Source organism: Aulonocara sp. 'chitande type north' Nkhata Bay, linkage group LG9, assembly GCF_057382095.1.
Source record: "Aulonocara sp. 'chitande type north' Nkhata Bay isolate Kocher_YH1m ecotype deep benthic linkage group LG9, A_spYH_male_GT1.1, whole genome shotgun sequence".
Taxonomy (NCBI): Eukaryota; Metazoa; Chordata; class Actinopteri; order Cichliformes; family Cichlidae; genus Aulonocara; species Aulonocara sp. 'chitande type north' Nkhata Bay.
Genome location: NC_141352.1, coordinates 33,004,679 through 33,018,250, shown reverse-complemented (window position 1 = coordinate 33,018,250; position 13,572 = coordinate 33,004,679). Strand labels below are relative to the sequence as shown.

Genomic DNA, 13,572 nt, shown 5'->3' with positions numbered 1-13,572 from the left:
GGTTACGAAATGGATTTCAATTATTTCAGGCGACTTCCAGGATAAAAGTGTTGAAGGACTGACTTACACTGTCTTTGTGTCTTTGTTTAGAAGCAGAGCGACACAGATGGATCCACTTCTCAACCCTGTCATCGCTGTGGTGGTGGGAAAGACTTTCGTTGTGACATCTGTGGAAAAACTTTCAGTTAGCAAGCCGGCCTAAAAATACATCAACGTAAACACACTGGAGACAAACTGAAATACTGCAAAGAATGTGGGAGAAGCTTCCCCACATCAGGTGACTTAAAATGACATGAACTCTTTCACAGTGGGGTCAAAAAGCACCTCTGTGATCAGTGTGGGTCATCTGCAGGTGACCTTAAAACACACAAACGAGTCCACACAGGAGAGAAACCATACAAGTGCAGACACTGTGACAAAAGCTTCTCACGTTCAGGTCATCGTAACGAGCATGAACGTACACACATGGAAGGAAACTACAGCTGTGAGCAGTGTGACAAGAGCTTCAGTAATCTCAGTTCATACTCTGCACACAAATGATCCCACGTTACTAATAAACTTTTTCACTGTTACCACTGTGCCAAAACATTCACTTCATTATCTGCTCTGTGCAAACATCAGCGCGATCACGCAGGGCTGAAATCTAGTGATGGGCAGATGAAGCTTCATGAAGCACTGAAGCTTTTCATCCAATTGGTTCACCCCAGCGCAAAGCATCTTGAAGCTTCATTTGCTCTAGTAGGACATCTACTGGACGTAAAAATATTAGTTGGCATGAATTTGAAGAGTGTGGCCTTTTGCACACAGCCTGTAAATGTCAACAACAAAAGGAGTGTGTAAAACATCTATATTGTAGTGATCCAGTATACTGTGTATATTTATACTGGCAGTATGGAAAATGATTATTTGGAAATGCTTAAAATGGAAATGATCATTTACTGTGAGGTGAGGTGTGGTTGGGGTGTGGACAGTGGTTGTGCTTTTGTAACGTTGAGGTATGGACAGCTACACACTGAGGCTTTGAGCCTCAGTCCTGCCCACATTTTATTCTGTAAAAACTAAATTTTCACTGCTTTTATGACCTTTTTAGTGGGGAGAACATAGCTAGGATTTAATGATTTAACAAATCTTTTAAATCCTTTGTCCTCCACAATGCTAAATGGCTGGGAGTCCTCAATCACCATGCTGACCAGGTCTTCATCTATTTGAGATTGTTCTCCTGAGGAAAGACAACAAAAACAAAGCACAAATATAAATATCACACACGTAACTTATTACAGTTGTATAATATTGTTATATCATTTAGTAACATTACAGCATGCTATATTATCATGGCATTTGATGGCTCACCTGGTCTTGCTCCACAGTCGGTGTTCCCCTTATTCTCATGCAAAGCTCTGTAGTGCCTAAGCATGGATGAGGTGTTGTTGTTATATCCCAGCTCCCTGGCACATAGCAAACACTTCACCTTGTACAAAAGTCAAGACAGCTTAACATAAATTGTATTGCACCATCAGTATTATGAAAATACATCTTCTGTAGAAATTTACATACCTTGTTGGGAGATATAAGATCAAAATGTTCCCACACAGGGGAGGACATCCTCCTCTTCTTAGCTGGCTCCATTCTCTCTTGTTATGCAACAACCTCTGGTGATTAATATAAAAAAACAAGATTACCTTTCATGTGTTTCTGTTTAAGCTCAAATTGATTTGATGGTTGGAGGTTTTCTCAGTGTTCATCAGTCACTCTTGACCTGGTGTTATCATATGGTTTATCTGTTTTATATTTGGAAATGTGGGATTCAGTGTTCTCTCATCACAAACCTGTTTCTCTTGTGCATGAGTTTAAAGCTCGCGCTCCACCCCGCCGCTGCTCTCTTCTCCTCCACTTTTATAAAGAAGATCCACCCGAACAGTCAGGCGTCAGTGTAGGAGAGCAGAGTGAAAGTGGAAGAAAGACAAATTGCAGGTTTCTTTTGAAATGTTAAAAGAATGTTTCTCAGATCATTGTGTTAAATTGTCATAATCGCCGTGTTCTTTAAGACTATCAGCTCTACTCTAAACAACCCTGAAAGCCTCTGCTGACACATGTCATCAGTTCCTTTCTTTCTTTGTAAACAAGGTCGAGTCTGTCAGGTCAGCAATAGTACTTCCTACAGATGACCCATCAGTGTTTATTCCATGACTGTAAACATGTTTCCATTTGTCACTTCAGTCTTTACTCTGAAATACAGGAAATGACATCATGGCTCAAAATCTTTGTCGTTCAAACAATTCTTTATTTAACATCATTTTAACTTCATTTAAGAACTTTAATAAAATACATTCAATAAAAACTTGAGAACAGGAAACTGATTTTAACTCCAACCACTGAAAAAAAAGGTAACAACTGAACACAAACAGAAGAAGAACAATTTATAAAGATTAACATTGAACTATAGGAACAGTTTGATTCACAGCCTCATTTGAACTTTAACTTAAACTTAAGGAGAGCCGACCTGAACTCTGTGGAGCCTGATCTCCAGGGTTTTAAGTTGGACTCTGAAACCAGAAGAGGATGTTTCTCTCTCTTCAGATTCACTCTGATCCTGTGATGGGAACGATTTCAGCCCTGCGTGATCGCGCTGATGTTTGCACAGAGCAGATGATGAAGTGAATGTTTTGGCACAGTGGTAACAGTGAAACAGTTTATTAGTAACGTGGGATCGTTTGTGTGCAGAGTATGAACTGAGATTACTGAAGCTCTTGTCACACTGCTCACAGCTGTAGTTTCCTTCCATGTGTGTACGTTCATGGTTGCTACGACTACCTGACTGTGAGAAGCTTTTGTCACAGTGTCTGCACTTGTATGGTTTCGCTCCTGTGTGGACTCGTTTGTGTCTTTTAAGGTGACCTGCAGTGGTGAAGGATGACCCACACTGATCACAGAGGTGCTTTTTGACCCCACTGTGAAAGAGTTCATGTTGTTTTAAATCACCTGATGTGGGGAAGCTTCTCCCACATTCTTTGCAGTATTTCAGTTTGTCTCCAGTGTGTTTACGTTGATGTATTTTTAGGCCGGCTTGCAGACTGAAAGTTTTTCCACAGATGTCACAACGAAAGTCTTTCCCACCACCACAGCGATGACAGGGTTGAGAAGTGGATCCATCTGTGTCGCTCTGCTTCTAAACAAAGACACAAAGACAGTGTAAGTCAGTCCTTCAACACTTTTATCCTGAAAGTCGCCTGAAATAAAGAGCATCTCTGCAGACGTCCAATTACATTTTACTGTTTCGATTAACACACTCAGTTTACTGGGCTACAATAACTACAATACTACCACCATAATACTACAGCAATACTTATTTAATATTACAGTAACATCTGACTTACACTTAAGTACTACCATACTACTGTTTTTAGGGTACCCATGGTAAACTACTGTAACACTGCAATAATACTGATTTAATACTGCATTAATAACACTGTAATTGTGCAGTTATAACACTGAGCTGACCGGGATACAAGAAAAACACTATTACCCCCAATGACACTGCAATTATAACATTAAATGGGTATTTTAACACTAATGTTTAAAAGTACTAAAGCTATAAGGAAGCAATGATACTACAGCTACAATACTACAATACCATTACGTAGAGCAGGGCGATATGACCAAAAATATTTATCACAATATAGATTTGAAAATTGCGATAACGATATAACTGACGATATAATTGACACTAGAGAAAATACTTTACAACTCCACAATTTTATTAGTGCAAAAAACCCCATCAATGTATTTTCACTTAAACAAGCAGCTGTTTTTTACATTAAAGTTATATAAAAATGTAACAGTGCAAATTCCTCGCTGACAGTTTAACCAAAAGGCATTTCCAGTGGAAATTGGCCGACATATCCTCAGCATAACCATGTATAATATCCACAAAACTTTAAAAGAGCTTATACACACACAATACGGTAATATTATGTTGAAGCACCGTACGTATCACTCCGCGAGGCTCCTGCCTATGACAGCCGTAATGCTCCGACAATCAGTGTTGCTAACTTAGCGACTTTGTTGCTATATTTAGCGAGTTTTCAGACCCCCTTAGCGACTTTTTTTCCTAAAACGCGACTAGCAACAAATCTGGCAACTTTTTCTGGCGTTATTAGAGACTTATTTATGACAACTTTTTAACGTGAAAGCGCGTATCGCTCTTACTCTCAATGAGCAGCGGGTGCTGCGGTGGGCACCTCGCCCGTGCAAAAGCGTTCACAGGCGGAGGATAGTCCTCCCCCAGCTGGTATCAGGGCAGGGCTCCCGCACTGACTGTCAGTCAGTTCTTCTTTTACTGTTATGTTGTTTTGTGGACCACAAAGTTTAAAACTACTTATGAACACACAAAAACACAAAGTAACTCCACCAGAGTGCCTGTTTCGGGTCACTTTTGCCGTCCAAGCCAAGGACGGATAAAGGGTTGGAATTGTGACATTAAAAAAACAATAATTGCTAGAAGAAATTTAATTTGTAGTTCTAAATAAATTCTAAATGCATTTAAGACGTTTTTTACTGACTTTATGTCTCTTCCACAATGTTATTTCTCTCTCCAACAGCGTAGGTTAGAATTACATTAGCATGACCAATTATGCAAATTAGGCGATGACATCATTTAGCGACTTCTAGCGACAACCAATAGCGATTTTCCTTACTGAGGAGTTGGCAACACTGCTGACAATCCATCAAGTGGTGCGGGTTCGTAGCTTAGCAAAGTCGTACTAAAACATTTGACAGATTTTCGAGCGCCGTGTACCACATAAAATTGTTTCGAAGTCAGTAAACACAAACCAGAATCCAAACATAAGGCACACGGGATTATAAGGGGCACTGTCGATTTTCAGAAAAATCAAAGGTTTGATTTTAAGTGTGCTGTATTTACCAAAAAAAACGGTAATAACGACGGTCTGCTGGCATGCTCTACCAAAAATAGTGCTTTGTTGTGTATCTGACGGACGAAAGCTAAACCAGTTCCACACCACTGTCGTTGCAGCATTTTTACAAACCAATTCTGGTTCATCCGTTTCATTCAACGATTCGCTTTCGCCCTTGTCATTCTCCGTCGCCGCCGTGCCTTTTTCGCCATGTGCGTATGAAAACAAAGGCACTGTTGCATGCGCGTTTTACCCATATTCTATCGCGATATTTCATTTTCTTGTCGTTGCCCAACATTATACCGGTATTACAGTGAACGGTATGATATGGCCCAGCCCTACCATTACGTAACGATACAACTTTGTTAACCATAAGAGAAGATTACTGAATGGTTTGGTTTTGTACTTAATTAAATAACAGCAACATTGCAATTTTCAGCATTTTTAGTTTTTCATGATCGTGTAAACGAAACTTATAACTGAAATGAAAACCTGAATAATGGCTCAGAGCTACTCTTCGGTGCAGTAGAAGTGCTAACATGCTAACACGATTTAATGAGCACACTTGTTCCAAACAGTCAGACTGAACTTACAAGATAAAAATAAAAATACAAACCTCACAGTAACTGCACTTGTAGAGTCTCTTTCTGGTGTGGATCTGTTGGTGTTGTCTCAGGTACTGTGGAGTTTTAAAAGTCTTCTCACACAGGTCACATTGATAAGGTCTCTCCTCAGTGTGGGTAAACATGTGGCGTTGTAAGTGTGCGTCTGTTGTAAAGTATTTACCACACTGATCACACCAGTACACATCTTCTCCGGAGTGAATGCGTAGGTGTATATTTCGGCTCCATAGCCGGCTGAAAGTTTTTCCACAGATGTCACAGCTGTATGCCTTAACTCCAGAGTGGGTAACTAGATGAGTCTGTAAACTGCTACTGTGAGCAAAAGCTTTACCACACTGATCACAGCTGTAAGCTTTAACTCCACTGTGGACGACTTGGTGTGTTTTCAGGGCATTCTTCCAGGCAAACGACTTTCCACACAAGTCACAGCTGAACGGTCTCTCTCCAGTGTGGATGAGCTGATGTTGTTTTAGTTTAGACTTCAAAGTAAAATCCTTCCCACACTCGTCACAGGTGTTTTTTTTCTCTCTCTTTCTTCTGTGAGGTTTGTCGGCCTCCTGAGAGCGCTGACTTCTCGGTCCACGTTGGTCCTGCAGTGACAGAGATACAAACAGAGGCAGTGAGTGAAATGCAGTCATTGAACAAACTGAAGCTTCAAACTCCCTCCATTAACACTAGTTTTAAACCTGAAGGTGGAGTGTGGCACCAAACACCTTAAAGGTCTCTTATCCCCACCTACTGGTAGTAGTAACACATTACATCCAACCTGGTGTTAAAGATAATTAATCATTGTTCAAACACTCTAAAATCATGCCCATCCCTCCTGCTTGTACACAAATATTAATGCTAACACACTCAGAATAGTAATAAATGTTTACCAGGTCTGTACTTTTTTATATTTCCTGTTTGTTTCCTATTATATATTTCTATAATTGTCTAATTTATTCGATAATAATAAATCAAATGTAACAGTTACTAGCTTGGTTCAGTGAAGGATGATGTCAGAGTCTGACTGTAACCTGACGTTTTTTTTACTTTTACTCGCTACATTAAAAAAAAAAAAAATCTGTATTTTCTACTCCTTACATTTTCAACACAGGCTTGTTACTTTTGGTTTAAGTCATTTGAGGGGAGTTATTTCATCACTGCGGGCTTCAAAGATCAAATTGATTTGAGCCTAAACAGTAACACATGAAATCCAATCCTGCATCATACACCAGGCTGTGTGGTAAAGTCCTATAAATGGAGCATGTAACGATCACTGTAACACAAACCGTAAATCTTATCTGAGTTTAAAGGTTTAAATCACCGTCAATTTCATCCTTCTATGATTCAGAGTTTGGTGACATCCTTATCATACAGAGTTCCGTTGGCTGAGTTGGGAAAAAGTTCTCAATAGTTTTTGAGCTCAGCAAGGAAATCTGTCAGTTCATGGTGTGAGATTATTATATTATCTTATGCCACGTTATACCCCTAATTAAAGATAGTGAAATTATTACGTAGTTTTAGTTTGCATTATTCTCCTGACTTCGAAGAAGGTGACAACTATTACAGTTATTAAACTGATTTGTATTACATTAGACTGCTGATTTATTGTGAATGAGTGATATTGTTTTAGATTAGATTAGATAGAACTTTATTAATCCCTCGGGTGGGTTCCTCTGGGAAATTCGATTTCCAAAAAAGCACAGCACCGACAGAAGTTACAGAGTTACAGAATATTATATATATACACACACACACACACACACACACACACACACACACACACATATATATAAATACAGAGACAATATAAATAAAATATACGAAGGGGATAAATAGAATAAATAGGAACAAAAAATAAAAATACAAGTGAATTGCACATTTCATGTATTGAGGTCTATTGCACTGTTGACTATTTACAAAAGTATTGCACAAAAGGTATTGCACAGTGAAGTGAAGAGGCACTACAGCTTAGTTGTTCCCCCCTCCTTTGTCCTCCTGTTTCCCCTCCCTCTCCCCTCCAGAGAGGAGTTAAACAGTCTGATGGCGTGTGGGACAAAGGAGTTTTTAAGTCTGTTAGTTCTTGTCTTTGGGAGAAGCAACCTGTCACTGAACAGACTCTTCTGGTTGTTAATGTCCGTGTGCAGAGGATGCTCAGCATTGTTCATAATGTCCATCAGTTTCTTTAATGTCCTTTTCTCTGCCACTGTCACCAGAGTGTCCATTTATGATGCATTATACTGCTGAGGTATAAGAAATACTGTTTTCAGAGAGTCATGGCCTTATTTGTCTGATTAGAAGAGAACAGAGCATACCGGAGAGGTTTTCTGCCCCATCTCATCAGGAGGAGATAAAACAGGGAGCCAAGGCCGTCACTTAGGCGCCGTAAGAGAGAAAGAATGTGAATGTTTAGGTTTTATGACTAGGTGGAGGGGGGCTGAAGCTATAAGAATGTGAGAAACGCTCAGACACTTCGAGATCAGGCGGACACCCTCCCGCGCTCATCTCCCCTCCGGATGGTTTATGCTCAAAAGTGTTGAATTGTATGGAATAAAAGATTGTTGATTGAGCATTTATACACCGAGTATTGTCCTTCCTTCAGCCCAAAGATCAAAAGAATTGGGAGATTTAACAATGGACATGACATGTATGATGCAGTGAAGGCATTTCAAGTGAAGCTGTCACAAATGCACCAGTGCAACCTGTCTCACTTTCCCTGTTGCCAAGTAATGTTGAACCAAGTCGGCGCACTTTGCTGATAAACTGAGCGCACTGAGTTCGCGGCGCTTTGGTGACTGTGAAGCACAAAAAGAGAATTTCAAGCTTCTTTTTTACGTGGAAACTGCACCTGTGCAGATTCAGATGGAGCTGCAGTGTAATGGTACACTCAAGGCAAAGTACGACACTGAATGGCCTGCACAGTTTATTAGTTCCATTCCTGCAGCAATGCCCCAGCTCCGTCTACATGCAGCTCCAACCTTGTGTATGTTTTCATTTATTTTTCTGGGGTTTTTTGCAGCATGTTCATATTTCTAACTTGCATAATTTTGACAGGATATATTTTTATGAAGATCAAAACATTTAAAGTTAAAGTTGATTTTTTAAGTTTATTTATTCTGGAATAAAATTCCTGTCTGTTTTTATTCATATTTCTATTTAAAAACATGGTTTTAGTGTGTTCAATAAATGTTTATCTTGTTTGGCACGCGACCTAAAGTGTGTCTTGAGTTTTGCTCCCTGTGCAGTTGAGTTTGACACCCCTGGTGTAGAGGATGGAAATCAGCCAGGACAACTCATGAAACATCTGCAGACATCTGGTTGAATTCAGTTGTGTACATCCACAGAGAGCAGCAGGTCAGCTGATCACAGCCTGTACATTAAGAACATCGACTGGAGCTCTCAACAGAAATGATTGTGAGCTGTGACTCTTTTCCCCACACTGAGCCACTACAGCTGATTTTAGGGTTGAATCCTGCTGAATCCCACTTTAACCTCTTCCCTGCCCATTTTCCTCTTTAGAGGCAAAGTCACCCTCTACAATGTAGGCATTGTATTATTACATGAATATTACATTACATTAATATAGCACAAGGTTCAGTTAGTTTTGCATAAAATATATATCAGTACTTCATCTTTTACCCCTTTAAGACCTACCATAGAACCAAGAGCTTATGTTTATATTTTTACTACAGATGGCACGATACCACTTTTTTATGTCCGATACCGATACCATAAATTTGGATATCTGCCGATATCGATATGAATCCGATATAGTGTATTTTTTAATCAACAGAACTGTTTTTTTTAAATATCTTGCTGCTTTTGTATAAGTTCATACTCAAGTTAAAAAACAAAACACTAAAGCTATTCTGTTATACCTGTATGCAAAAAATACACAGCACCCAAATATTTCATAGTTCACTAATAGTGATCAATCTAATACACTTAATCCTACTCCATCCTCCCTATTCTGGTATTTTAAAGAGTAAGTAACCTAAATAATAGGGCTCTAAAACTCTAAAAAAAAAAATAGATAGGGAATCACCCACCCTCCACCTCATGATGCTTAATCAACATAATCAACTTTAATTTGATGCAGTGTGAAAAAAATTCACAGAAATCAATTATTTTTAAGAATAACTAAATAGATTCAACATCTTTCTTCAACAGAACTGCAGACTGCACAGATGGTGCCTTCCCAAAGGAAAAGTACTATAGCTTACTAGGGTATATTAGACTTAATAATTACTATATACAGTCATGGACTTCTATGCATTTTACATCAGATTAAAACTTTGGGTGTAAGATTCAGATAATTATTTAATAAAAGCTAGACATTTTAAATGAGAATAAGAAAGAAAAGTATGTCTTGGTGCCCACCTTTTCCCTGTTAAGGACGCCTCTGTCAGTGCGCCCCAGGGCAGCTGTGGCTACAATGTAGCTTGCTATCGTCAGTGTGTGAATGGGTGAATGACTGAATGTAGTGTAAAGCGCTTTGGGGTCCTTAAGGACTAGAAAAGCGCTATACAAATGCAGGCCATTTACCATTTACCATTTTTAATGCCCTATCGGCCCCCCTGGCTAAACTTTGCTAGATCCGCCCCCGCACAGTTACCAGCCGTCAGCTAGAAAAGGATCCTGGTGTAGAAAGTAATATTAAATAAATTCTAACAACAGCTTATCAAGGTTAAACGTGCTGCTGTTGTTCAGCTGCTGGTTTCCTCTTTCTGGCGCAAAGTGGGCAATAAACAAACAAGAGAGACGGACTCGCGACAGAAAAGCCGATCAGCTGATCATTAATCAGTTTCATGACTGAAGTAGCAGCAGGAGAGGGAGGGGGAGAGAAGAGGCAGTCGCTCCATATATGTTCCATCGTGGGAATGCTTTACAAACATTCAGAGATGAACTTACACACTTGCAAAACGGAGCATTCCTGCTCCAATAGGCCTTAAAGGGTTAATGGAGTATTTCTTAACACTAGTATCTGTCACCTTCTTTGTCGAACTCATTGTTTTCTCTGCAGTGGCTGAGCTGAGTCCACGTAGCTTAAATGTTCCCCTGCTGCTCCGTCAGACTCTTCTCCTCCTCCTGATCAGCTGGGACACAAAACAGAACTTTGTTAAGCTCCACACTGCACTGAAGAGTCAAAGTGTCTCATATGTTCATCTGAGAGCACAAACAACAAATTTTAGCTCTCCTGGGTGGGCAACTTGTTTAAAACATACAAAGGTTTGAGCACCGATACTAAATTCAGCAGTATGGCACACCAGTACCAGGAGAGCAATTCCTCTTTAAAAAAGGCCCTGACAAAGAATGAAAACAGAACAATCAATGGATTACAATGGAGAGTACAGTGTTTCCCAACCACTGTGCCGCGGCATATATACGTGTGCCGTGAGAAATGATCAGGTGTGCCGTAGTGCCACTGCACTACTTTCAAGCATTCTGCAACCTGTTCTCTAATGTGTGCCTTCCTCCTCTTTGTATATACTCCTCTTATATGTTATTTATTCTTACTGTCTTACTATTTATATTGTTTTCCATGCACAGTTGGTGTGGAGCACCCACAATTTAGTTGAATATGTACAAAGACAATAAAAGACTATTCTATTCTATTTTAAAAACTCTGCAGTACTTTTAAAACACAGATCCCCTCTTAGGGTTCGAGGCTGTATTTGTTTTAAAAATGAATCTCTGGTATCTCTGGCCTATCATTATTATTTTGCTAACAGTTAATCAGGCTCATTTACTGAATACTGATCAGAATTTATCAAATTATCTTTGAAATGATTCTAACAACAGGCCTCTCAGAGTGAGGCCAGTTTTTACAATCACATGCCCTGTGGGCTGACACAACTTTGCTGATAAGACAAAGGCAGGTGTGTTTTAGCCAGGAATACATTTATTTTTACCTTTCTTTTAAATTGATTTCATTATAGCACTTTTACCGCCAACATATTTGGATTTTTTGGCACTGGAAGTGACCTTATATTGATGATGGCTGGCGTTAGCTAGCTAGCTAGCTAGCTTGGATAGCACACTGCATTCAAAAACTATGCAGGTGCCACACAGTGACAGAGATGCTAACTAGCGCTTAGTAACAGACTAATAAAATAATAGAAACTCTGATTACACTTAGCTAATTTAAAAGCTTTCTTCTAATAATAACACTGTTTTCTTCTCTGTGTTTCATTAGCATTTGTTAATATTTTCTTGTAAATTAGTTTATAGCAGCTTGACTTGATGTAGAGGCTTTTTCTTTCAACTGGTTCACAAATAACTGACAACAGAGACCGAGGAGAGCAACAGAAAACTTCACTCAGGAGCTAAATTCAAGATTGACTGAACTCAGATCAAAGTTACCTTAGTGCTTCACTTTAGATGAGGAAGAAAAATAAACTAAAACACAAACGCAATAAAGCGGGAACTCCGCGGCTTCTTCTTCTTTTGGGGTTTTTCTTTGGCGGTTAGAGCTTTAAGGTGCATTACCGCCACCTGCTGGACTAGATGGTTCTTAAACGAAACTAGAGATTTAAAAGTAATTTAACAAACAATAAAAACAAAGTCAAAATGTGTCAGTGTGTTATATTCATGAACATAAACATCAGATGGCTTCAGCTTACCCTTACTCCCATTTATTTAAGAGGTTTTGCTCTCTGCAGGGCGCCACAGTAAGTAAGTATGTGTAGTTTTGCCTGATTTAATAAAGGTTACACTGACTCACTTCTCTATCAGCAGATCCAAGTGTAGCCATAATTTCCCAGGAGGGTACTTGGGTTTGGAGTCTCAGCACAGTTTTCAGATTTAATTAATGGGCTTGAGTACAGCCTGATAATTACAGGCATTCAAACTGCCTGTAATTCTATGGCATTCTGTCTCTATGAAGACATTAGATCTTACATATTTCTTGGTTAAAACCACATTCAACTACTTAACAATAAGCCTGCAGCTGCAATGTGGAGGCAACTAAGAGTTTTGATAAATTTTCCAAAAATCTCATCCAATTAATTCTCCTTTACAGATTGTATAACTTTCACTTTTTACAATAAGAATTCTCCAACAAATGTTTAGAAGAAAATGATTTTTCTTTCATTTGTTTTGATACTAACTGAAACCTCAAAGCTCCAGTTTCACACCCCAAACTAACCAACTGTAATGATTATTTCCATCAGCACAATAGTTTTCAGTTTTCAATTTCACATTGGTCTATATTCCCCACATCCTGTCATGTCCTTATCCTTGTTGGGAATCAGAGAAATGAATATAATCAATTCATTAATTGAATTCCACGCTTGTGTTCATCCACAGCAGCTGGACAATAAAGTTTATTGTGACCCTGATACTGCAGCAGAAAAGACTTTTCTGCTCCAACTTTCTGCGAGCAAACGCTCAACTTCTCCCAGCGTGTTGAGCTAATGATTAGTTGGTGTTTTTCTCCAAACACTCTTCTCTCAATGTGTTCACAATAAACTGTGAACAAATACCGAGGAGAGCAGCAGAAGACCTCATTCAGGAGCTAAACTCAAGATTAACTGAACTCACATTAAAGTTTGCTCGGTGCTTACCTTTAGATGAGCCCACAAACCACGAGACACTCTACTGTGGCAACACCACCAGTTTATAAAGAAAAAGAGACGACAGAGAAAAGTTGTTTTGAATGACTAGCCTGTGTGTGATCGTGCATGGCCTGGGTCCTGTGGGACATGGTCATGGAGGCAGGTGTTCTTGGGCGCCTGGGACAGGCTCGTACAAAGGGATGGTCGGCCACTAGTGGAGTCAGCTGCCCCTGGCCTGTGGTTCTCCGTGATTCTCAGCCTTCGTCTGGGGGAGCCCCATCTGGGCTCCTGGGGGCCATTATTGCAGCTTCCCGCCCTCATCATCAAATACAATTGTGACAAAGACACACACTCATACTCTCTCTCTCTAACAGACAGGCCACAAAATGCTTGATGATTTATGTATCTGTGGATTTATCTCACATGTGCAGCGGTTGTCGATACATTGAGTTTTTCTATTTGTAAAACATATTCGGAAAAAATAAATCAAGAAAC

The 13,572-nt window shown here is 39.5% G+C and overlaps 1 protein-coding gene across 1 annotated transcript; it reads right to left on the bottom strand.

Moving 5' to 3' along the window:
* Positions 1 to 1,552: 1,552 nt before the first annotated feature.
* Positions 1,553 to 11,982, bottom strand: LOC147322563 (uncharacterized). Its single transcript, XM_086307217.1, has 5 exons — positions 11,885 to 11,982; positions 10,513 to 10,617; positions 5,530 to 6,126; positions 1,827 to 3,166; positions 1,553 to 1,649 (listed from the first exon to the last, which is right to left on the bottom strand). Exons 2-4 carry the CDS (start codon positions 10,528 to 10,530, stop codon positions 2,486 to 2,488), a joined length of 1,296 nt encoding a protein of 431 aa, XP_086163343.1. The 5' UTR covers positions 10,531 to 10,617; positions 11,885 to 11,982; the 3' UTR covers positions 1,553 to 1,649; positions 1,827 to 2,485.
* Positions 11,983 to 13,572: the final 1,590 nt, after the last annotated feature.